Here is a 23,462-nt window from a genome sequence, read left to right on the forward strand (position 1 = left end):
GAATAACTCTGTTAAATAACTCCAACACTGAACACCATTTTAATCAGAATGTGTTAAAATGACACTTTGAGAGTTGAAATCAACTCTGACATGTTTAACCCTGAAATTTCAACACTCCAGTTTTTGCTGTGTAGATTTGAGCACAGAGAACACTTTAAAGCACCGAGTCGGAAATAAAAATCTACTACTCCATTTGCTTTTGTTTTGCATGAATTTTACATGTGGCTATTCAGACATTTAGACAGCACTAATGTTCTTTTTTTTTGGGACAGTCACCCATTCTGGTGTCCTTCTTTTGATGGAACACAGATGCCATAATTCCTGTTCACACAATACAACATATACACAGTGGCATAACAAACCTGTTCTGTGCCATGGAAGCTATTTTCTTACACATACATTGCCATTTTTAATGTATAGTGTTCCCCTTATTTGCTAATTCAATTTTTTTTTCTTTTAAACATTTTTTCTGTGATTTGAAAACAAACTTATCGCAGTTTTATGTAGTCAGGCCACAACCCTGTCTAACAATGGCGACGACAAACCTTTTTTGGGGGGCGGGGTGTCAATTACTCACAGGTTAGCAGGGGAACACTGTAGTTCTTGAGCTTTCACACTAAGGGGCCCTGTTGCCAAGAGGAAAGCGCAAAGGAATGTAACAGGTCGCCCGGATTGCATAAAGCGCAACGTTTGTGCGTTTGCAGAATGGAGGAGGGGCAAAGCTTAAGCCGGGGTGCCCAATGACCGCCGCTGCCATCTAGGAAGGGGGCTTGGTGTAACCGAAAAGGCCGACAGGAAGATATTTGACGTGAGTCGGCCACTGGGCGGCTAGCTGGAAGAACTTGACGTCGTTCCACTCGACTCCGTCGATGGACACTGAAGGGCAACGGAGGAAAAGGTCAGCGTGCCAAATAGTGGAGATGTGAGTTCATCTTCATTCTTGACTACGCCTGACACAAATGACTTGTTGCGGTTACCTTTTAGGCTGGTCTGCTGCTGCTTGGCCGAGCAGATGAGGCGACTGATGCCTTCGATCACTTGACTTTTAGAATCCACCTCCTTCTCTTTGGGTTTTTTTCCCAGGAAGATGGTGGCCACTAGGTAGAAAAGACACACGGTGTGAGCAGAACGTTCCCCAAGATGATAAGAGTGTTTCGAATTCCCTCACACCTTTCTTGTTTTTCTCCTTGGTGACCACCGTCATGGCCATGGTGCTGAATTGAACGCCGTGAGGCTCGCCTCCCCCGCCGGCGCCACCGCCGGGCAGCCTGCTGACTTGCAGCGAGCGGAAGGCGCTCTTCAGCGTGTTCTTGCACGCCGTGTCCCGCCGCTCACCTTCCCGCCTCTTGTCAGCCAGCGAAGCCAGCCAGTAGTCAACCTGCAGGCCGATGGCGTCCACGCCATGTGACATGCCGGGACTCCTACGGGAGAGCGTCTGCCTTTTAGGATGCTAGCAGGCGTCTTAGGGGAAAGATTCTTACCCCTGCACGGCGACGCTTCCCATTGACGGGGACGAAGGGGGAGTGGCTGCCTCCTTGATCATCCCTGCGGGGGAGCCGTGGGAGGGAGGGGACGAGGAGGGGACGGCCAAGCTCACGGCTACCCCTTCATCTGCATCGCCTTGACAAGCATAAAAAAAAATCAAGGGAGACTATGATGTCATCAAGAAGATGGAAGGCTATATTTATTTTTCTTTTCTTTTACTCACCGGCCTGCAAGGGTCCAGACTCGATCACGCCCACCTTGACCACGCCGATGAAGGGAATAAACTTCTGGTAGGATTCTTCCTCTCGCCTGCAGAAAAACATCAGCCATGCACAGGAAATGGCGAGCGCGTGGCCGGCGGCCGCGTTACTCACGTCTTGTGTTTGCAGGTCAACATGGCCTCGGCGATGGGTAGCTGGTGCGTCAGCGTGGCGCCGCTGATGAACTGAACTATCCTTCCCGCCACGTCCAGTTGGTCTGGAAGTCATAAAAGCTTAACCTTCAAATTTAAAGCAAGTCCAAAGTTACAGTGGCCAAAATCAAGCAAGTCAAGGTCAATTCTTAAATCAGTCATAACATATATTTGCATTGTAGTAACACGTGTCAACACAGACGCCACGCTGATGACATCACCAGCGGGGCTTTACCCGTGGGAGGAGGTTCGGTACGGCTGAAGACGTCTCGCCAAGCGCCGTCCAGGAAGGACGAGCTGTAGCGGTTGTCCAAGGCGCCAAGATGCTTGGCGACGGGATGGGAGCCTGAGGAGGGAACGCTATGATGTCACAAGATGCTGTGGGCGGGGCTTATTGAGCACCGGCGTTGCGGCTCACCCAGAGGAACCACCAGGAAGCGCATGTGGTTGAGCCAGTCCGACGTCTTGTTGGCCAACTGCGTCACGAAGAATTGCAAGATGGCCGCCAGGTAATTCTGGCTGCCCACCGCCGCCACCTTGACCGCCCGTGGCATTGAGGCGTTACAGTTGCAGCTGCATAGACAAACACAAACAAGCTCCCATAAATCATAACTGAGGTGTGGGACCCTCCCACATGTACTCACAACTTTTGGATGCGCGTGAGAATGGCGGAGAGGACGGCCTGGATCTCCGCCGACGAGCACGTGCACACTACCGGTTGCTTGTGCATCTGCAGCTGCTCCAGCACATACTGAGACACACAGAGGAAATAGTTGCGCACGAACAGTCAGTAACAAAGTGGGCGAAGACACCTCTATGGGCTGGCGGGCGAGCCAGGCCTACCTGCCCCTGCCAGTCTCCGCCGTTGACCAGGATGAGGCTCTCCGGGAGGGCGGAGTCAGTCAACAGGATGTGGTTGAGCTGGTCGTACATGGCCTTCCTCAATACCTACGCAAACGGGTGAGCGCTCGCTTTAAAGGGGCCCGACAAGCGAGGTGGGATCGGGCGGCCATGTTTACCGGCGTGCCGTGGCCCATCTCGGGAGACCTCTCCGAGTCGGAGCTGTTGGCGCGCTCGCTCGGCGTTTTGGATTTGATAGGGGTGGTGCTGCTGCGCTTCTGCCGTGAAGGGGTGTGGCCTCCGTCCAACCTGCATATCGTTTCATAAAGATTGTCAACGATAGGCGCCGGCGTACTTTCAGGAAGCAGAATGGGATTGGATTACAAGTTACTTTAGACAGATAACATAAAATTGATCATCGATTTAGCTATTCCTCAACTGTAGTGCATTTTTAATAGTGAGGTTTAAAAGTATTTTTTTTATTATAAATAAAATAACGACAACCTTTTTTACTTATCATAGGTCTTTTTATTTTAAAAAAAGAAAACATAAAAAAAGCAACTTGTTTTTATATATGAATATAAAAAAAGTCTTTCTAAACGTCACTTAAAATAAACATATTTTTAAGGCAATCTGTTTTTGTCTGACATATAACTGTTAAGATTGTCATTGCACATTTACAACATTTCAGAATATCGTTCATAAATAAAATAATGAAATGTGGGGACCACATACAGTCTGTGTCTTTCTCTTTAAGCTTGAATGTGCTGCCATCAATGTTTGTTTTTTTGTAATAGCGGTTGGATTTTTGAAGCTACATAACACTGTCAACAGCAGAAAGTGCAACGTACCTTCATATTTTCTTTAGCTGACACAAACTCAAAAATATTGACTGGATTTCCACCTTGAAAACACCACTGCCTCTCCTTCCTCCACTGTTATTTTTCACCTGGTCGAAATGTGCCATGGCACGTACGTGTGACGTCACTCTCCCCGAGGAGAATGCAAATTGTCAAGTCCAAGAATACTTCACTTCAAGCTGTAAACACGGTAGTTCGCCTTTCTTTCTTCTATGTGCGATCTCAGGGCGATAAGGTCTATTAGGGGTTGGGCGGTGCAACGACGTTGGCGGCTTTCTGGTTACCGTGGTGACGCCGCCGGTTGACTTTCGTTTTTGCCCGTCTTCATGGGTGTACGGGGTTTTTCCGGCACAGACACTGTGATGGAGGGCGCGGCGTCAGCGAGCAGCTCCAGATCTGCCCCTTCCTGTATACACACACACACACACAGACACAACACCAAAGCTTAAACGCGCTGTATTTTGGGCCATGCAACCTCTACGGGGACCCCAAGAGCAATTAACGGTCTAAAAAGCCCGCATAAAAAAAACATAATTATGACACAAACATGATAAACTCTCAGTAGGACGTTTGTACCAGCGTCTCGCTCTCTGACAGTGCCTCATCTAGAATGCGGCTGCGGGATGTTTTCATCTTGTCCGCAGAAGGCGGCTCCCCCTGTTGGCAGAACAGTGCTCGTCATATGACGCGCACCAAAAGAACCCCGAAAGACCCCCATCCTAACGTACCGGGCTCAGAGTGTCCCGGCCCAAACTGCCTTTGCTGTTAAGACTTCCGATCTCCGTCTGGGAGCTGGACTGAGACATGCCCTCGAAGAAGGGCCTGCACACAAAGAGAGTTGAAGGCTTCCCCCTTATAACTGTTGTTTTTTTATGTGGGGGTTATCACTCCAATCCAAAAGGGGGAGCTCTTACCTGAGTTTTGGTTTGGGTGTGCTCATGATGCTGTCGGTCTCCTCCATGTCGGGCCCGCTGTCGCTTGGGTTGTACATTTCTAGGCTATCGTAGAGCTCGTCCAGGTCCTCCTCCACTTCCTGGATCTGTTCCCTGGACACGTGCTCCAGACCGAAGCCCACCTGGAGGAGGCAGTGAGGGGACACAGGTGAGCCGCAGACCAAAACCAATCCCTCCCACGGCATCCAGACGTACCTCGTCAGTGACTTTAAACCTCTTCAGCAAGGCCACAAATTTTTGCTTGATATTTGGCTGCTGCAAGCCAAAATGAAGATGATGACGAAGATGAAAAAGGATCAAGATGACCAGTTGATGTGCGTCGCACACAAGAGCTCACCCTGGTGATGGCGGCGTTTGACGTCAACTTCCGTCTGGGCTTTTTCTTCCTCACTTCCTCATCTTCATCGTACAGGTACTTAAAGGGGCGGGAGGAGAATTACCGGTTGTGGCTAAAAAATGCTAAACTGGGCTAACAAGGACGTGCTTCCAAAATCAAGACAAGGGCCCGCCTACTTGTCCGTGGATGGGATCGTCGCTACCCTCCTGCTCAGATGAGTAGCTCTCCTCTTCCTCCTCAGAGTAGTTGTCGATGTCCGGAGATCGGTCTGGACAAAAAAAAGAGGCATTTTAAATAACATCGTATTACGCATCAATATGGAGGCCTTACCCGACATCTTGGCCTTGGGTCCCTCGTGGTCGATGGGTTGGCTGGACAGCGAGTAGACGCGCATCTCGGCCACGGGAAGCGAGGCGTCCTTTAGCTGGCTATGCAAGCCAAGAACCTGGGCACCCTCGCTCGGGTGTTGCATCACCTGCGAGAGGAGACACGGCGTCCCGCTTTTCACTCACTCCTGAACAAGCGGCGGGGATGGCGACGTACCTCGGCCATGTTGATGAGGCCCAGGGCGAGCGTCTTGTAGCCCAGGATGGTCCGGTTCTTGTAGCGCTTACGGCGCTGCAGCATGATCTGCAGCTTGTTGGCGTCCCTCTTCAGGAAGTGAGGGTACTGCACACACAACATGAGTGAAACTGGCTAACGTGTTGGAAACTGGAGAACTCATAAATATCAAAAAACAGCTAAGGACAGTTGAGGGTTTTCTTCTTCTTTTAAGGGACTCGTGAGGGTGATGTTTACCTGCAGAGAGAAGGTGAGCTGAAGGTCGGTCTCCGTCAGGCCCGACGACGACAGAACAATCTCGTTGGAGCGAAGGATTCGCTTGGAACCCTGAACACAACGCAAGTAGAAAGCTCACAGTGATATCATGACAACCTAGCTCAAGTCCCCTATCCTAGACTCGGCAGAAAATCAATGCATGCACGTGACCTGCGAGCTCTCACCTGGAGTTTGACGGCGACGACCACCGAGGTGAGGTCTTTGTCCAGCTCCTTGAGCAGGACCAGCTTCTTCAGGGTCAAGCTGAAGAGCCTGACACAGCACACGTGATCATACCATGTCACAAAACAGTCATTCGGGAAAGCGTGGTGAAAAACGTACACAAACAAAGCTAGCAAAGTGGCACGTACGCGCAAAAAAAGAAAGAAAATAAATATTTTAAAAAAATCCCCGCTTGTGTGAGAAGCAGCCACCTTCCAATTTTGTACACTTTACAGTATTGACAATGTTGCTTTGTTGTTCCATGAACATGACACATCACAAGACCACCTTGAGGTCAGAGGCCATTCAGGCCAATGAGAGCTTCTAGATTGCTTTCAGCACGCGACCAATCACGCAACCTTCTTGCAACATCACTTCCTGGAAGAACATGACGAGTGTCTGAGGTAAACAGGAAGTGCTTGGGGGTGTTGCGACAACAACACAAGCAATAGGACAATGCTCTTCACAACAACAAAAAAACAACAACAAAAAGAACGAAGACAGCCATTTTTGACGCCTCGCCTTGAAGGGCTGCGTTGCCATGGCAACAGGCTGCAACCAGCAATTATCACGACCTACTCAGTTGCGTGCCAAGATGAAATTAGTGGTAGCCATATGATGTCATTGATAAGTACACATGTTCTCGTAAGAACAAAGCAGCAGGTGATATCCAAAGTCACGTGACGCACACAAAAGGAGGTGGCTGGTAAACAAAAGGTGACCCCCACAACCACCATCGCCACCGACTGCCTCGATGAGCTCACCCCACTTCCCCTTCTCGTACCTGGGCACGCAGCTGGGCGAAGAACGGTCCACTTCCCAGGTGGCGAACAAGTTCATGTGAACTGGCCGGTTGGATGAGATGCTGACCGGCTTGGAGGGCTGCGGAAGCCCCCCTAAGCCTCGCTCCATGCTGGCGCTTGCAGGAGGCTCGCCCGCCGTCCTCTCCACTTCCTCCTCCGCGTTACTTTCCGCAATCGACGGAGGCGGAGTGTGCGCGCGCTAATGGCCGCCAGGCAGCAAGCACGTCGACGAGCACGTCGCTGAGCACGCAGGAAGCGGAAATCGAGAGCGCGCGCCGCAGCGCGGCGTACGTGCGCGCTATCGGGATCAACGTGCCTCCTACCGTTCGTTCAGTAAAGCAGAAAAACGCGTTTTGAAATCTTATTTCAACGTTTAATCTGAATACAAAACAACACGAAAATTGAGCAGTTTGCAAGTATAAAAAAAAAAAAACTGTCGAAAGTTTTTTATTGATATTTTGTAAAGCTCGCTTCTTCCTGTCATGCGGAGGGCGTGGCCACCCACAAGGAATTTGAATTACATTCGTCAGAGGTGATTAGAAGGAGACGATTAGAGGAGGTTAACGGATAATCCGAGCAGGGTCACCTTTCATTCGTGTCAGGTGACGCCAAGTCTATTAAGTGTACACTTGTTAGGAGGCAGGAGGCCAGAAATGTAGAAGAAACCTCAATGTGTGTGTGTGTGTGTCTGTAAACCACACAAAGTGGCCCCAGATTGAATACTCTAAAAAAAACAAAAATAACAGCAATGGCTGGTTGGGATTTATTTACAAAAAAAAGAGGAAACACATGAGGGTTCTCACATTATATGAAAAAAAACAAAAACATGAAATAAAATGTCTTCTTGTTGTCTAGAACTTGAACTCTTTGTATTTCTTGGCACCGCCTCGTGTGTCCTGTGGTTGAGCCTTCCTCTTCTTTTGCTGGAGGTCACAAAGACATTGCGAAGCATGACATCATTATAAGGGAGGGATATATGTACAGTTGTATAAACAAGTAATTGGACATATCAGGGTTCCATATATAAATGTATATGGTATGGTGATTTTTTTGTAAAATCATAATATTTTTGTCTTGCATGCCCCCCCCCCTAAAAAAAGAACAATAAAACGTCACCCTCAAGTCGTTGCGTACCTTCTGTTTGGCTGCGTGCTCGGCCACCATGTCGCTGAAGTCCTCCTTCTCCACCTGGGCCTGCTGCTCCCGCACATGTTCCTCGTACTTCTGAGTCATAGCCATCGGATCCAGCTCCAACTCGTCGGGCGCCAGCGCCACCTCCACGCCGTGAGTATCACCTATGCCGGCCTTGCGCCCTGCCATGGCCTGGTGGGCACAAATGTGCACGTCAAAACCTCCGGATAGAAAAATAAATACGTTCAAACTATGCGCGCGTGCTTGCTGGCTCACCGCTGACATGTCGTAGATGTGAGTGGAGGCCATCATGGCGGCGCCCACCGGGCCCGTTCGTCTCTCCGGGAGGACGGTGAACAACTGCGGCGTCTCATTGCTGCGAGGAGAGGAATACGCTTAATGAAGAGAGAGAGAGCAAGCGACTGGGACACCTAACGGGGATGTCTCTCACCCGTCCATCGCCTCCTCGATCTTCTTCTTTCTCAGCTCGATGAGTTCAGGAGTCTCCATGCCGGCGGGGACGGACGAGAAGCCTCCTGGCGTGATCAGCCCGCTGAGAGGGGGAACAAAAAAAAGATGATTTATGTATTCCCAATCCCCGAATGACATCTTTGTTACTGTGAGATTTTTCTAACGGGTCCGCTCTCTACCTGTCGGCTGGTGTGAAGAATCCTGTCTCGTCCGGTTTCTCCTCATCGCTCTCTTCCTCCTCCTCCTCTTCCTCAGAAGACTCCTCATCAGAAGGCTCTAGCTCGCCCCACGGCGTGTGGTCCACTTCTTCCTCCTCCGCTTTGGCCTGCCCGCATCAGCCAGCACGTATGAGCGCATGTACCGCAGGAGTCTTTGTGGTGGAGGTGGCACTGACTCACCTGGAAATCAGCCGAGTTGGTCCCAAACACATCGCCGTAAAGCGGCTTGCCCATCTCGTCCACGGGGGGCTTCCCCCAGCCGCCGGCGTGGTAACCAAAGGTGCAGTTCTGAAGAAAAGCAGAAGCAGAGACGTCAGGTATCTGCACTTGCTAAATGCTAAATGCTACTTGTTACCTCTGGGATGGGTGAGTTGAGTCCAGGGATTTTCAGGTTTGGGTATGATGGAGGGGGACCATACCTCTGCATGGCAATCAACCAGGGTGGAGGAACCTTGTGGGAGTTCTGGGAACGGAGACAAAAACACCCCAATGACCGGTGCTCAAAAATGCCACAGTGAGCCGACAAGGACGGAAACTTACAGGGCCGACCGGCATTCCCAGCGCGATGCGTAGCTCCTCGGAAAGGTCGCCCGGCTTCTTCTCCTTCAGGCGGGTTTCAAACTCTTTACCCTGTACATAGCGACGTTAGTCAGTGACGCTGACGGACAGCTCGGGACGGCCGCCGCCGATGTCATTACCTCGTAGTAAAGGTCTCCGTGGATGGTCAGCTTGGGTTTGATCTGCCACTTGAAGAAGGCGTCGTGAAGTTTTTGATAGTCGATGTCAATCTTTCCCATCTTGGGACGGACTTTCTCTCTCATTTTGGTCTTCATGGTTTTGGCGTCCTCCTGCAAGACATAAGATAAAACAATTTATTATTCACTCCGCTAATGTTTAATTGGCAAAAGGAAGGGAAAAGGGAAATACAGATTTGTCATTTCAGAAAATAGTTAACAGGATTGGGACCGCACAAACACATTTTTATATCAGATTCAAACTGAATTATGAAAAATCACTTTTTCGATATTTCAGTTCAAGAGCGCAAACATCCAAATTCATAAAGCCAGCAATGACGGTCTGGCCTAACCCACCTTCTCCTGAAGAGCCTCCCTCATTTCCTGGATACCAGTCCTCCTGATGAATTCTGGGAGCAAGAAGGGTGGCTTCTCAATCCCCCTCTTGCCTTGAAGATACTTGCGCTTGAAGCACCAGTGGCGAGGAACCGGCACGGTGTTCCGGGTGGCCTTCAAGTGCACCAGCAGCTTGGGCTCCTGCGCCGTCACGTCGTGCATCTCCACCACATCCGGACGGGCTACCAGCTGAGGGGCCGAGGTCGATGTCACCGACTGGCTCAAGGCGAGGACGCACGGTGACGTGACTTACCTGCTTGAGCTCGGCCACGGTGAGGCGATTCATCCTCCTCAATTTCTTCTTGGACAACTTGGGCTGATCGTGGCGGACATCCTGTGAGGTTTGGGACACAAGAAAAATACCTGGGATTGTCCGAGTAGACATCGTACTATACCGCGGATGAGTGATTCCAAATACAGCCGTTCATCAAGCCAAGGACAACGGTCCAACCTCGTCACTGTCGTCGCTGTCTTTCCTCTCCAACTCGAAGGCTTTCTTCCTCAGAAAGCCAATTTCCTGCTTTTCCGCTTTTTCCGGTTCTTTCTCCTTCTCTTTCTTCAGATCGTCAGTGAGCTGCAAATCAAATGATGTTGCCCATTACTGCATTGGACAAGAGTCTGACGGATTAATCGGTTTGTCCACTAGATGACTACAACATGGTTTCCTGACAGGAAAATTGTTTGTTCATAGAAAACCTCCCACCCCGTGCTACATGCGACACACAGATGGACTCACCTTGAAGGCGTCAAAGATGCGCTTGAAGATGATGTAGCCGGAGTCGTATATGTCCGGCTCCTCTGTGACATACTCGATCTCCACTTCGGGCTCGTCTTCCTTGTCGCTGCCGTCGTCCTTTCCCTCACCCTTCTCCTTCTTTTCCTGAGCCCGCTTGTTCTTGCTCTTCTTCTTGCGGTTCCTGCGCCGGCGGTTCTTCTAAAGGGAAGCGCTCTGGTTACAGCTCAGCCTAGCCAAAGAGACTCAAGTCCTAAAAGTAAGAAGACTCACATCCTTCTTGGACATGCGGCTGTCGTCGTCTCCCGCCTCCAGCGCTCCTAGCGCAGAGTTGCTGCCACCCAGGTGCCCGTCGTCTTCCGCTGCTTCTGCAGGCGGAAAACACGGGACAGTTGTCAGCATGAACGCTGGCAAAGGAAGAGGTCTTTCTGTTGACGAGGAGCTACAGGATATCAACCTGCAGGGTCAATGTGCTGCTCCTGTCGGATCTCCTTCAGCTGCAGGATCTTCTCCAAGGCCTGGGGGATCTTGGGCCCTCCAATAATGATGTCATCACCTTGCCAGAGCTCGAATGAAACATCACACATCAAATTGTTGTGCAACATAATGCTGCTCTCTTTCTTATGATTAGGATGCTCACCTCCCTGTTGTCCTCCCCTGGGGGCGGCGGTGGCAATCTATGTCGCTGGGCCAGCATGGCAATGCCTGGCGGCAACGCCCCATGAGCATCCAAAGGAACTGAAGGACACACAAGCAAGGAATGAGGAAACGAAGGATATCCTCGGTGAAGAAGATCACAGACGTACTTTGGACTGCAGTGACCGGATGGTGGCGTTCCTGCTCCAACAGCATGGCGGCCTGAGGAGTTTCAAACAAGTTACACGATGTCCACGTTGGCACTTCCATCATAGGTTTGCGTCTCCTACTCTTACCCTGTTTTGCTGCTCCAGGAGGTCCTGGTCATTCATGAGACGAGAATCGTGCTCCTCGTGCATCATCATTGCAGCCCTATGCTGAGCCATATGCAGATGGTCATCATGTGACAGGCCAGGAGGCGGCAAGCTGGAGCCCTCCATGGCCATGTGCATGCCAGCGGGCATCATGCCCATCGCTGGGTGCATCATTCCCCCCATTCCAGGAGGCATCTGGTGTGTAGGTCACAAAAATGAGCAAGGCACGGCTTGGGTGGGTGACACAAACATTCAGTGATAAGGTGAAAACTGTACCTGAGAGCCCATTCCATTGTCATCATGAACTTTTCCAAACAGGATGCCTGTCTACAGAGTGAAAAATCATACCAAAAAATAAATAAATAAAGACATACGTACAATAAGCTAGCAGCCGACAGAAACTTCTTTAACTTTACCTGGATCATGTAATTTTTACATCTTTCCATCAACTCTTCTCTTGGACCTACACAGCAAAAACAGAAAAGGTTTACGCAACGACAAATAGCTCACCATGCTAACAATAAACAAATGCACGTTAAAGTGAGTAAAATTAGTAGATTAGTGAATATATATGGATGTTTAGTCTAAGTGTGCATACGTACGAACGATCGTTAATGAGTACAGAGAGCTAATTTATGTAAACGGGGTTACGAGTTAGCAGTAACCATTAGCATAGCAACATTCAGCTAATCACAAGCGTCGATATCGAACTGTCTACGGCCTTTTCTTACCCATCACGGGCATGCCCAACTCGGCCAGCTTGACCTGGAGCTCCCGGTGGGTCCATGAATTCAAACCCGCGATAGCAATCCCCAGGTCGTTCTGGTGCGCATCAGATCCCGGTGGCTGGTCGGAGGCCATGTTGAACTTTCAATGGATGCAACAATGGCGGCGCGTGTTAGAGGGAAAAGCTTCGACGTGACGCAATGCATGGTGGGAATCTATGAGACGCACTGACATCTGGGAAATGTAGTCATAGACCAGCAACGGGCGTGCCTGTTGACTTGGATGCATGTAATTCTAATATATTTGTGTGGACAATGCATGTTATTTCTTTACAATTTGTTTTTTTTTTTTTGCAATGTATTTGAAATATATTTGGTCTAATTTTAGCCTTTGTTATACACATCTACACTATTATCATGCAGTAATCGTGTAAAAATACGCGTGTGTGCATGTCAGGTAAACATTCAAGGGGATTCAGGAGCGAGCAACCGAACCCCAAAACAGAACAAAACAAAAAAAACAACATTGCCATCCCCTCCCTCTCGCGCATGCGCACTGGATCGACCCAAACGAGCACGGCAGAAGCAGAAGGCAGAAGGGAACGGAACTAGAAGGGAGTAGAAAGCTAAGAAAGAAAAGGACTGAAAAGGAAAGAAAAGGACTGAAAAGGAAAGAAGGCAAAAGAAAGAGAAAAACAAGGAGGACGTGTGTTCCTTGTCTATCTTAACACACTTCTTGTCTTCAGTGCTGCAAAAGAACGCGAGAAAACGTGCACGCGCGCAGGTAACACGCCCTCCAATTCCGCACTCTTTCACTTGCAACTATTTCCTGTACTTGCAACACTTCCGCAACCTTTCAAGTTGCCTGAACTTTTTTGCTTTCAACACGACAAATGTCTTATTGGGTGGGTGGGGAAGTCGTCACGTCACCAGACCTGGGTGCAGCTGCTACTTTGTGTGTCCCCCCCAGCCCTTGACAGGCGGATGTGAGGCCACGCCCACCACCAGTAGTCATAGTTGACCTCTCACCTTTTATCTCTTCTGTTTACTGACACAGTGTAATACAATACTGAATATTACAGTCAATTTTATGTGTGTGTGTGTGTATGTGAGAGATGAACCAGGAATTGTTTGCATAGTCATGCAGGGTGGCGTGGCCTTACTGCCGTCATGCGTGGATTGTGATAAGCTAGCGTGTTGTTTGGCACGGAAGCTTAGGAAATGTGCATATGATTGACAGCCGCTGTTATACAGGAAACTTGTTTCTGACCCCGATAGAGACAAATCCCTGACTAGAACATGGTCTTTTCTTAATCAGCTTCTCATGTTTACTTTCAGAAGCACCACACCACTCCCAAAGATCCAGACAGGTGGGTTGTGACCCGTTCATGAGCTACATTAGAACCTGACACAACACACCCACACGCCTTAAACATGGTGGAGCCCATATGTGCCACGGGTGCGGCGGCGCAATTGCGGAATCTGAGGGACCGAGAAGAAGGTCTGGGCCAAAACGACAACGCCGTCAAGTTCCTGGGTCAAGACTATGAAAGTTTGCGAGCGGAATGTATCCGGAGCAGGAGACTGTTTGAGGACAGCCTGTTCCCCTGCGCAGCCTCCTCTCTGGGCTTCAACGAGCTGGGACCGAGGTCGTCCAAGACCTCCGGCGTACGCTGGATGAGGCCCCCGGTGAGACAAAGCAAACCATACAGCGTTTCCGGAGTGTTCTAAGATAGTAATTGAGAATTACTGAGTGCTTTTCTGACATTTCTACAGAATGAATGTACTGTATTCCAAAGTTAAATACAACTGAGTCAAGCTTCACCATTTTGGACTTATTTCAGGAGTCACACGTTCAGCTGGCCTCCCTCACATGTTCACAAACATGACAGTAGCGTGCTGATCCTATTGCATGTTAGCGTGACACGGCACTTTCAACACACGTCTGCACTCAAATGTAAACGTGAAGTCAAGCGTGCACACGTGTGCGATGACACAAATAAGCGCGCTCCTTTTTTTAGCGGCGCTTCCACTGAGCGCACACACAAGCTTATAAAATATAGAATCTATTTCTAATTATAAAAGCAGCGCCCTCTCACATGCTAGCCTGATGCTAAAGTTAGCCGTAGAGCTAACCACGGGGATGATAGACACGCGTAGACATCGATCAGACGCACCACATCAATCAGTTCTGTTATCGTTTTATTACTTGACCAATTATCTTTGTCCTAACAAAATCTTTTTATGATCTTTGCATTGGCAAATCAGTTGCACAGGTGACGCTTTGCTATCTCCATCCGTGATGCCCAACTACTATTACCAGCAAATAGCATGTATCCATTCCTCTCACTATAGCACCAGTGTCAAACTCAAGGCCCGGGGGCCAGATCCGGCCCGCCACATCATTTTATGTGGCCCGCTAAGACAAATTGTGCATCAAATTCGTGTGTCATAACTACAATTGCAAATTGTCTTCACTTTTAATATCTTTTTATTTATTTTTTTAAATATTTGACCAGTTTTTTACTCGTCTGATTTCAAAACGAGTTATTTGTTTTGTAGCTTTTACTGTATGCAATATGAGGTTCTCATACATTTATTTAGGGTTGACAGAAGCTATGACTGCAATGCGGCCCGTGAAAAAAAAGTGTTTAACACCCCTGCACTATAGCAATGAGAGAAGTGTGTGTCCATGTTCAAGAGCTGTGTGTTTGTGTGTGTCTACAGGAGTTGTGCAAGCGTCCCGCTTTCATTGTGGACGGAGCGACCCGAACTGACATCTGCCAGGGAGCTCTGGGTGAGCGAGAATTCTTTACACGTCACATTGAGAATTCAGATGCAAAGTGAAAGCTCCACCCGTGCTCAATGCGGGCACATGCGGTACATACTGTACACGTATGCCTAACTCACCACTAGGGGGTGGAACAATACATCTTTTCAACATGGACTGAACTTGGACCATGTATTTGATGTCCAGCTCAAGGTCCAAGTCTTTGTCTTATTACACTAGCATGCTAAAGTTGTTCTACTAATATACAGAAATGCCTTGCAAATGATTTGGATATCATATAAATGCTCAAATGTTTTTTCCGTACTCAGCCTGGTCATGTGACATGTCTGACGATGTGTGGGTGTGCGTTCACAGGGGATTGCTGGCTGCTGGCCGCCATCGCCTCGCTGACCTTAAATGACACCCTACTCCATCGAGTGGTCCCGCACGGACAGAGTTTTGAGCAGGGATATGCCGGGATTTTCCACTTCCAGGTATTTTTTGCGGGGTAGGACTAGAGTCAGAATTGGTTTTGGTTCTGCTACATTGGAAAAACAAATTCTAATGACAACTAAACAGTTATGTGTACTCTTAAATGCCATAGGAATGATTTGTGACGTGTCACAGTCATAGCAGAGCTTTTACTTGGCCCCAAATTGATCCGTCACATATTTGCGATGTGCAGATTTGTTAATGGCTGCTTTTGTGCTCCGTCCTTTTGGTCCTGTCCAATATAAAAGTAACGCTTTGGTGCCAATTGTGAAATGACGATTCTATAGAATATAATGATCTAAAAAGTTAAATAGCAAATTCGACATCCATAAATAAATGTCACCAACAATCAGTTCCTAAAGATGAAATGGACATTATTAAATGCAAACGTTTAATACAACTTCAAAATCGCCTGTTCCCAGTTCTGGCAGTTTGGCGAGTGGGTGGAGGTAGTGATCGACGACCGTCTGCCTGTCAAAGATGGCAAACTACTCTTCGTCCACTCCGCGGAGGGCGGAGAGTTCTGGAGTGCTCTGATCGAGAAGGCCTACGCCAAGTAAGTCGAGCGCCGAGTCGCCGCTCAGGTCCGAGCCGGACGCTGACAAATTCACATGTGGACTCTCCCCGCCCCAGATTGAACGGCTGCTACGAGGCGCTGTCCGGCGGCAGCACATCCGAAGGCTTTGAGGACTTCACGGGTGGCGTAACGGAAATGTTCGAGCTGAATAAGGCGCCCTCCGACCTCTTCAGCATCATGGGCCGCGCCATCGAGAGGGGCTCGCTCCTCGGCTGCTCCATTGACGTGAGTCAGAACATCAACCCAATTGTCATATATTCTTTATCCTCTGTAAGGAGCTAAGACATATATATCGTACATAATATCCGTCTGTCTTTTGTAAAATGACCTAAATACTCAAATTTATGTATTGTGGTGAAGCTGGAGCTCATTAATGTCATTTACATTCATTTCAATGGAACAAGATGACTTGAGATGCGACCTCTGACTTCCTCCCACCTCTGTTGTTTTTGATACTAGATCACCAGTACCAGAGACATGGAGGCAGTCACCTTCAAGAAGCTGGTCAAGGGGCATGCCTACTCCGTCACGGGCCTGGACGAGGTACGGGAGCGTCCCGGTGGTGGTGCTGTGTCCTCATTTGTTATTTGTTATTTGTAGGTGGTCTATCGTGGAAACATGACCAAGTTGGTCCGCATCAGAAACCCGTGGGGAGAAGTGGAATGGACCGGCGCTTGGAGCGACAAGTAAGACTTCTCGTGTTGGAAAACGTGCCTCATGTAAACACGCCTTGTGCTCAACTGAGAGTCTGGGAAGGCGTAGGGTGGGGTGGGGTGGTTGGAGGAGCAGGATTATGTAAGCACACATTCCAAAGTTTCTGGTGCATTCCATTCACTTGATTCTTTTCCTGTAGTTCTCGAGAATGGGACAGCATAGACCGCGGAGTCCGTTCTCGGCTTCAAAACCGCAGCGAGGATGGCGAGTTCTGGTGAGTTTGGTGCTCCCACGAAAGATGGTTTCTTCAAAACCCTCGGCTCGTCCCTCACCCCTCCTCTCCTCTCGCTGCAGGATGTCCTTCAGCGACTTCCTGCGCGAGTTCACCCGTTTGGAAATCTGCAACCTGACAGCTGACGCCCTCCAGCACAACCAGATGAAAACCTGGAGCACATCGCTGTACCCGGGAGAGTGGAGACGGGGCAGCACGGCCGGAGGCTGCCGGAACTTCCCAGGTAAGAAACGAGCGGGGAGGGGCTTAAAAGACGAGCCTGACCTTTAATCGCTTCCACCCAGCGACCTTTTGGCTGAACCCGCAATTCAAGTTGCTGCTGCAGAATCCCGACGCGCCCGGCATGTCGGACTGCAGCTTCCTGGTGGCGCTCATGCAGAAGGACCGCAGGAAGAAACGACGGGAGGGCAAAGACATGGAGACCATCGGCTTCGCCGTCTACGAGGTCGGTGTCAGCCCGCAAAACTCCTGCCGGTACTTCCTCCTCTGTAATCTCACCGAGTCCTCTTCTCGCAGGTTCCCAGCGAGGTACGAGCTCTCCAGTAAAGGCTTTTTCCGACAAATCCGAACGATGGTGGTAACCGACTTCCGTCTCAGGCCAAAGGGCAGACGCGGGTCCACTTGAAGCAGAACTTCTTCCTGACGCACGCCTCCAGCGCCCGCTCCGAACTCTTCATCAACCTGAGGGAAGTCAGCTCGCGTCTCCGTCTCCCGGCCGGCGAATACGTCATCGTCCCGTCCACCTTCGAGCCCCACAAGGAGGCCGACTTCGTCCTGCGGGTTTTCTCCGAGAAACCTGCCGATTCAGAGTGAGCGATATTTAATAGCGTCCTTGAAAACAAAGCCGGTCGCTAATGTTTTTCCCTTTCAGGGAGCTGGACGACGACGTGGTGGCAGACCTTCCCACCGAGGTGAGGAAAGTACAGTACAATCGATATTGACGCGATCTAATAACATGACACAACTTGTCCTTGTAGAACTATTTGGACGAGAGTCAAATTGAGGCCGGCTTCAAGAGTCTCTTCCGACAGTTGGCCGGCCCGGTAAGCACACGTTCCTTCCTCCTTCTGCTTCGTGCGTGACCTCACCGTTGTCTCGTTTGCTGGCGGGGCGTGAAGGACATGGAGATCAGCATCAACGAGCTACAAACCATCCTAAACCGCATCATCAGCAAGCGTAAGTGAGATTATTTAGTAGCGCCGCTCAGACTCACCCGTGTGGATATTAACACGGTTTCCACGGCGACAGACAAAGACCTGAAGACGGACGGATTCACCAAGGAGGCGTGTCGCAGCATGATCAACCTCATGGATGTATCCTTGCCGTCTCCTTTTTGGGTTTGAAGTCAAGTCACACGACTCGACGTTTCCCTCAACGTCTCGGCAGACGGACGGCAGTGGGAAGCTGGGCCTGGTTGAGTTCCATGTACTTTGGGAGAAGATTAAACGCTACCTGGTAACTTTTCCCACACGCAAACACCCGCTGGTCACTCCCGCAATCACATCAACTCTCCTCCTCTTAAACAGACCATATTCCGGAACTATGACCTGGACAAGTCGGGAACCATGAGCTCCTACGAGATGAGGATGGCGCTGGAGTCCGCAGGTGGGCTTGCGTGGACGACTTTAACAGTCACTCTAGCGCTGACCTTTGCCCCCCCCCCCTTCACCTTAGGCTTCAAGCTGACCAATCACCTGTTCCAGCTCATCATCCTGCGATACACGGAGGAAGACATGGCCGTGGACTTTGACAATTTCGTCACATGTCTGGTCCGCCTGGAGTCCATGTTTAGTGAGTGTCGTCCGGGACCCCGGTCCGCTTTGCAGCCCACCTCGCTCTGACCTTAATGTTTCCACAGAAACCTTTAAGGTCATGGACACGGACGCAGATGGCTTCATCTCGCTCAACTTCTCCCAGGTAACAGAAAATGTCTTGACGGCAAGTTTATGCCATCATGTGTCACCATTTCCTTTTTCCTGCCTACAGTGGCTCTCCCTCACCATGTTCGCCTAGATGTCAGCGGGCGGCGTATCCGGTGCCTTCGAACGCCGTGACATCATCACCGACGGTGCGTCACACAGGCGTGTTGCGACAACGTAGGGGTGCCCGACGCCTTTTCGTCACAGGGCTTTTTTGGGCTGTTGCGACTGTGAAAAACATTTAAATGTATAATCACATTGCTGCATTGAAACACAATCGCCCGGGAAATTGTTAGAAAAATTCACTTCTCACTCAAAGTTAGATAAAGACGGCAAAATACAGATTGAACACTAAGATTTTTTGGGGTACAGGTCAATTTACCGTTTTTTCCCATGCATAATGCGCCCCCATGTATAATACGCACCCTAAAAATGGCATGTCGATGCTGGAAAAAAGCCTGTACCCATGTATAATACGCACCCAAATTTTGACTCCTACTTAAATCCGTAAACGTAAAATTATTTCAGAAAAAAGAGCATCTTTGGGAACAACCGGATGTTATTCTGCCGGTCAGTATCACTGCGCATGCGCTAGCAAACTCAATAGCGAAGAAATGTTTCGGATTTGTGTAGGGTACATTGTGACAGCAAACGAGCAGGTGATCCAGCAAGCGTCTGATACGAGACCATTGTGTTCGTATGGAGCGTGTTTGAAGTGAACAGCAGAGAAGAAAGCGCATCTGTAATGGCGGCCTCCGTATCATATCCGGATTAAAAAAAATAAAAACAAATTGTACCCATGTATAATGCGCACCCCAGATTTTAGGACAATAAATTAGTTAAATTTTGCGCATTATACATGGAAAAAAACGGTAAGTAAAATTTATAGTGTATTGTAGGTTCAATCATATAAATAATTACAAGCCGAGGATCTGTTTTTTTTTAAAATAACTTAATATTGCTAACACCAAGTTGAATTTGGAATCATCCATTTTCTGAACCACATTTACTCACGAGGGTTACGGGCGTGCTGGAGCACATTCAATCATAGAATTGTAGCATGCAATTATTGAAGCATGCGAATATCGTTGAGTTTACGTTAAGAAGGGATTCGGTGAAAATGCTTGCCATATCTGTTAAAAGTGAACAACAAGTTGGTCCTGATTTGAAGCCAAAATGAAAAAAAGTCACAATCATCCGCTGTTTGCTTTGGTGGGCCACATACAGCCGTATCTGGCCCGCGGGTCTGAAGTTTGACATCAATTCCATTCGTTTACTGTAGCCTCTTGTAACCTCACTGAAATATGGTGCGGACCAATTTGGGATGCCAGTATTCAACTTTTCTTCCCACTTCCGCCACCGTGCTTCAAGCCAAACATGGCTGCAAAGTGTCAACACAATTTTGCTTCTTGTGCCAAACTGCTGGCTGTTTTTCCAAGCGCCTACGAGGCTGTGCATGTCTGTGTTTTTTATCGGTGGAACAAAATAAAACTTTTGTAACTCTTAAAAAGAACTTCCTGTTTACACGCATTGTAAAAGCCAATCAATGTCACAGTGTGTTGTATTAAATAACCTTTATTAACAATAGAAAAAAAAAACAGGCTGACTTCAATTACACTTGTACATATTGATCAATTATTAACGTAAAAAATATATAACAAGGAGGGAGAACGGAATGTCGGACCTTGGAATGGAACGAAAGTCTAACCTACAGAATAATCGAGGTGGCTTTAGACGTCATTGTTGTGCTCCATCCTGCTCACCATGGTGGAGATGAGCTGCTCCAGTTGCTCCGCTCTCTGCTTGCCCGTCAGGAGGACCTCCTCGTGGCTGGCCTTTGCCTCGCTGTCGTAATCCATCACCGCCTGGTTGCTGATCAGCGACAGGGCGAAGACGCGCATGCCGGAGTGGCGAGCCACGATCACCTCGTGGACCGTGCTCATACCTGGCGTGGGGAAAGGGAGATGTGCAGGGATGAGTCACATGTCTTGGCTCATGTCATACTTAAAGATTCTATGGACTTGCTTGATATTGGCCAGTCACTTGAAATGAGTCAATGTTGACCGGTTACCCGGCGTAACTCACCGACAGCATCAGCGCCAAGTTTATGCATCATCCTGCACTCGGCGATGGTCTCAAACGAGGGACCGCCCAGCACGCAATAGACACCCTCCCTCAGGAAATCCCCAAAGCCCAGTTCTTGCCCCACGTCCATAGCCAGCTGCTGAAGCTCTCGGTCGTACGCGTCGGACATGCACGGGAAGCGCACTCCGAACCTACGTTGCACGTTTTACGCTTAACGATACTGCTGGTTGCTTCAGGGCTTCGTCGGCGTCCTACCTCTCGTCGTTGGGTCCGGCGAGTGGGCTGTTCCCTGCGAAGCCCGGCATGTTGATGTGGTCTTTCATGATCATGATGTCTCCCACCTTAAAGTCCTGATTGAGACCGCCGGCCGCGTTGGTCAGGATGACGGTGCCCACGCCCAGCAGCTTGAAGATGCGCATGGGCAGCGTGATCTATACCAAAAAGCACCAAATTGGGTTTAGCCTTGTTGGACTGACATATGACTGGAGCTTATATGGCAAGCAACCTTCTGGATGGGGTAGCCCTCGTACAGGTGGAAGCGACCCTGCATGCACACGCATGATCGCCCTTTCAATGTTCCAAAAACGAGCCGTCCGGCGTGTCCGTGCACTGTACGAGACCAAACGGCAAATCAGCCAATCATCCGGTGGGACGTTTCCGGAAGAGATGACCGGACTCACCTGTGCTTTGCGGGAAGTTTGGAATGTCCTTGTAGTTGAACGCCACCTGGTCCTTCAACATGGCCGCCAAGCCGCCGAGGCCCGAGCCGCACACGATGCCAACGGAAGGCCGAATGTTTGTCTGAGCCAGCAGCCAATCAGCTGTGGCCTTGCAGTCCTCATATGTGTAGCTGCAGCACCAAAAGAATGAGACATGTAACTTTTTGTTCTTATTATTATGGTCCTCTTTTTGGGGGAAAAAAAAAATCTCTATTCTGAAAATTACATCACTTGGCTTTAATTATATTAATACATGTGTAAAGGATAATCATTATGATACGAATAGTAATAAAACAATATTACACGCACTGACCAACAACTACAATTTTAATATTTTTACTTATTTAATATTTGTCCCATAAAATCAATTTATATCCCCACATTGTAATCTAATCCCCCCCATTGGTTGTATCCCTTTTAGTACGCACAGTTTTTTTTTTTTTAACAAATCAGATTTCAAATTCATTATCGAAAGTTTAGCCAGACCACGTCAGCATTTTTCTACTCTCTATTTATTGATCACAGCAAAATCTGTTACAGCCAAGTTCCCCCCTCCCCTTGGTTGTGTTCCTTCCAATACGCAGGTTGTTTTTTTTTAACAAATCAGACTTCAAATTCAATATCGAAAGCTCAGCCAGACCACGTCAGCATCTTCCATTCTCTTATTTTTTTCTGGTCACAGCAAAATTTGTTACAGCCAAGTTCGACAAGCAAAACACGTCTGTTATATTTTGTATTGATTAGAAAGCATTGGGGCTCACATTTAAACCCCTTTAAATATTTTGTTAAAAAAAAAAAGTTAAATACGTTCATCACTTACCACTTGTTACCTTGAGGAAACATGACGGCGCAGTACAATAATCAGAAAAAGCAGACGGGTCCAAAAACAAACAAGTCACGTTGTGTCACGTTGCGCGCCTTATTTTTCTTCAGTTACACGTTGTCTCCGACTTTCCAGGGAGCGCACGCAATTTATAAGGCTGCCCCCCCATTCCAAATGACGCATGCGCAAACGGCATTCTCATTGGCTCAAATGACCCGCCCCAAAACCTCCACTTCTTTTTTTCTTTTTTTGAAATATTTAATCGCAGCCTACTTAATCATTCATCACCACGATTTGTCATCATTATATCAAGTCAAAGTCAAAGTCTGCTTTATTGTCAATCTCTTCACATGCCAAGACACACAAAGAAATCGAAATTACGTTTCCACTATCCCACGGTGACACGATATACATACAAGTAAACAACACAAAATAAAAACAAGAAGGCACAAACAATGAATAATAAGAGTGATGAATAAATTATAAATAAACAAATAACACAATAAATAAGAGGAGCAAAACGGAGCAAGTGTGTATATATTGTGATAAGAAATAAATATCTATTTGAACCCAATAAAAAGGTCACACTTACTCACGCACAAACAGACACATTACATCATTTTGTACTTTTCACCCTGTTTACAATCTGTCTGCGGGTATGTGATGACTTTAAATCCAATAAACCAAATAATATCTTTAGTGGTTCCACAGAGTTGACCTTGAGTGTTCCCGCATGTTATCTCCCTGGACAAGCTGGCGTCCAGATTGATGTTTTAGTCATTCCAGAAAGACAACATCAACCTCACGAGATAAACAGACGACTTCACGAGGCCCGAACCGCATGTCGTTGGCCCCACGCCATGTCTAAATAGCCTCCGCGCCGCATCTAATTACCTCCTTGCCACGTTCAAGTTACATTTAATCAACGTGCCAATTCTAATCGTCCACAATCACGAGCGCACGCTAGCTTGACTTTGCGACACGGGGGTGTCATGACATGTGACCTGATGAGATGTGGACGTGAGAATGGTGAAACCCGAACGGG

At 48.6% G+C, this 23,462-nt stretch overlaps 4 protein-coding genes across 4 annotated transcripts; 1 reads left to right on the top strand and 3 right to left on the bottom strand.

Annotated features, from left to right (window-relative positions):
- Nucleotides 1-20: 20 nt before the first annotated feature.
- LOC133166593 (phosphofurin acidic cluster sorting protein 1-like) lies at nt 21-6,961 on the bottom strand. Its single transcript, XM_061296660.1, has 23 exons — nt 6,710-6,961; nt 5,889-5,976; nt 5,686-5,775; nt 5,431-5,556; nt 5,218-5,362; nt 5,064-5,155; nt 4,888-4,965; nt 4,746-4,805; nt 4,512-4,672; nt 4,326-4,419; nt 4,174-4,254; nt 3,882-4,003; nt 2,917-3,046; nt 2,741-2,845; nt 2,542-2,648; nt 2,316-2,470; nt 2,133-2,243; nt 1,860-1,962; nt 1,709-1,794; nt 1,482-1,620; nt 1,171-1,421; nt 978-1,097; nt 21-876 (listed from the first exon to the last, which is right to left on the bottom strand). Exons 1-23 carry the CDS (start codon nt 6,835-6,837, stop codon nt 758-760), a joined length of 2,691 nt encoding a protein of 896 aa, XP_061152644.1. The 5' UTR covers nt 6,838-6,961; the 3' UTR covers nt 21-757.
- A 516-nt stretch (nt 6,962-7,477) lies between these two features.
- On the bottom strand, nt 7,478-12,279 carry sf3b2 (splicing factor 3b, subunit 2). Its single transcript, XM_061297224.1, has 21 exons — nt 12,093-12,279; nt 11,778-11,824; nt 11,638-11,688; nt 11,344-11,556; nt 11,218-11,269; nt 11,052-11,149; nt 10,869-10,977; nt 10,685-10,779; nt 10,415-10,612; nt 10,130-10,252; nt 9,932-10,012; nt 9,640-9,867; nt 9,247-9,396; nt 9,089-9,178; nt 8,904-9,011; nt 8,729-8,836; nt 8,510-8,655; nt 8,311-8,412; nt 8,136-8,235; nt 7,863-8,051; nt 7,478-7,651 (listed from the first exon to the last, which is right to left on the bottom strand). Exons 1-21 carry the CDS (start codon nt 12,220-12,222, stop codon nt 7,580-7,582), a joined length of 2,490 nt encoding a protein of 829 aa, XP_061153208.1. The 5' UTR covers nt 12,223-12,279; the 3' UTR covers nt 7,478-7,579.
- Nucleotides 12,280-12,632: 353 nt separating this feature from the next.
- capn1 (calpain 1) lies at nt 12,633-20,303 on the top strand. Its single transcript, XM_061298058.1, has 22 exons — nt 12,633-12,870; nt 13,425-13,775; nt 14,814-14,883; nt 15,232-15,350; nt 15,771-15,904; nt 15,982-16,150; nt 16,385-16,468; nt 16,526-16,611; nt 16,779-16,853; nt 16,934-17,094; nt 17,156-17,316; nt 17,388-17,399; nt 17,469-17,680; nt 17,743-17,782; nt 17,849-17,914; nt 17,990-18,047; nt 18,120-18,184; nt 18,258-18,326; nt 18,398-18,476; nt 18,546-18,662; nt 18,730-18,788; nt 18,858-20,303. Exons 2-22 carry the CDS (start codon nt 13,521-13,523, stop codon nt 18,882-18,884), a joined length of 2,118 nt encoding a protein of 705 aa, XP_061154042.1. The 5' UTR covers nt 12,633-12,870; nt 13,425-13,520; the 3' UTR covers nt 18,885-20,303.
- pnp5a (purine nucleoside phosphorylase 5a) lies at nt 20,138-22,572 on the bottom strand. The gene is made up of 6 exons (XM_061264428.1): nt 22,415-22,572; nt 21,556-21,725; nt 21,381-21,484; nt 21,131-21,306; nt 20,876-21,066; nt 20,138-20,735 (listed from the first exon to the last, which is right to left on the bottom strand). The coding sequence occupies exons 1-6, from the start codon at nt 22,435-22,437 to the stop codon at nt 20,521-20,523; spliced, it is 879 nt and encodes a 292-aa protein (XP_061120412.1). The 5' UTR covers nt 22,438-22,572; the 3' UTR covers nt 20,138-20,520.
- Nucleotides 22,573-23,462: the final 890 nt, after the last annotated feature.

The sequence above is a fragment of the Syngnathus typhle genome, linkage group LG1 (assembly GCF_033458585.1).
Source record: "Syngnathus typhle isolate RoL2023-S1 ecotype Sweden linkage group LG1, RoL_Styp_1.0, whole genome shotgun sequence".
In the NCBI taxonomy this organism is placed as follows: Eukaryota; Metazoa; Chordata; class Actinopteri; order Syngnathiformes; family Syngnathidae; genus Syngnathus; species Syngnathus typhle.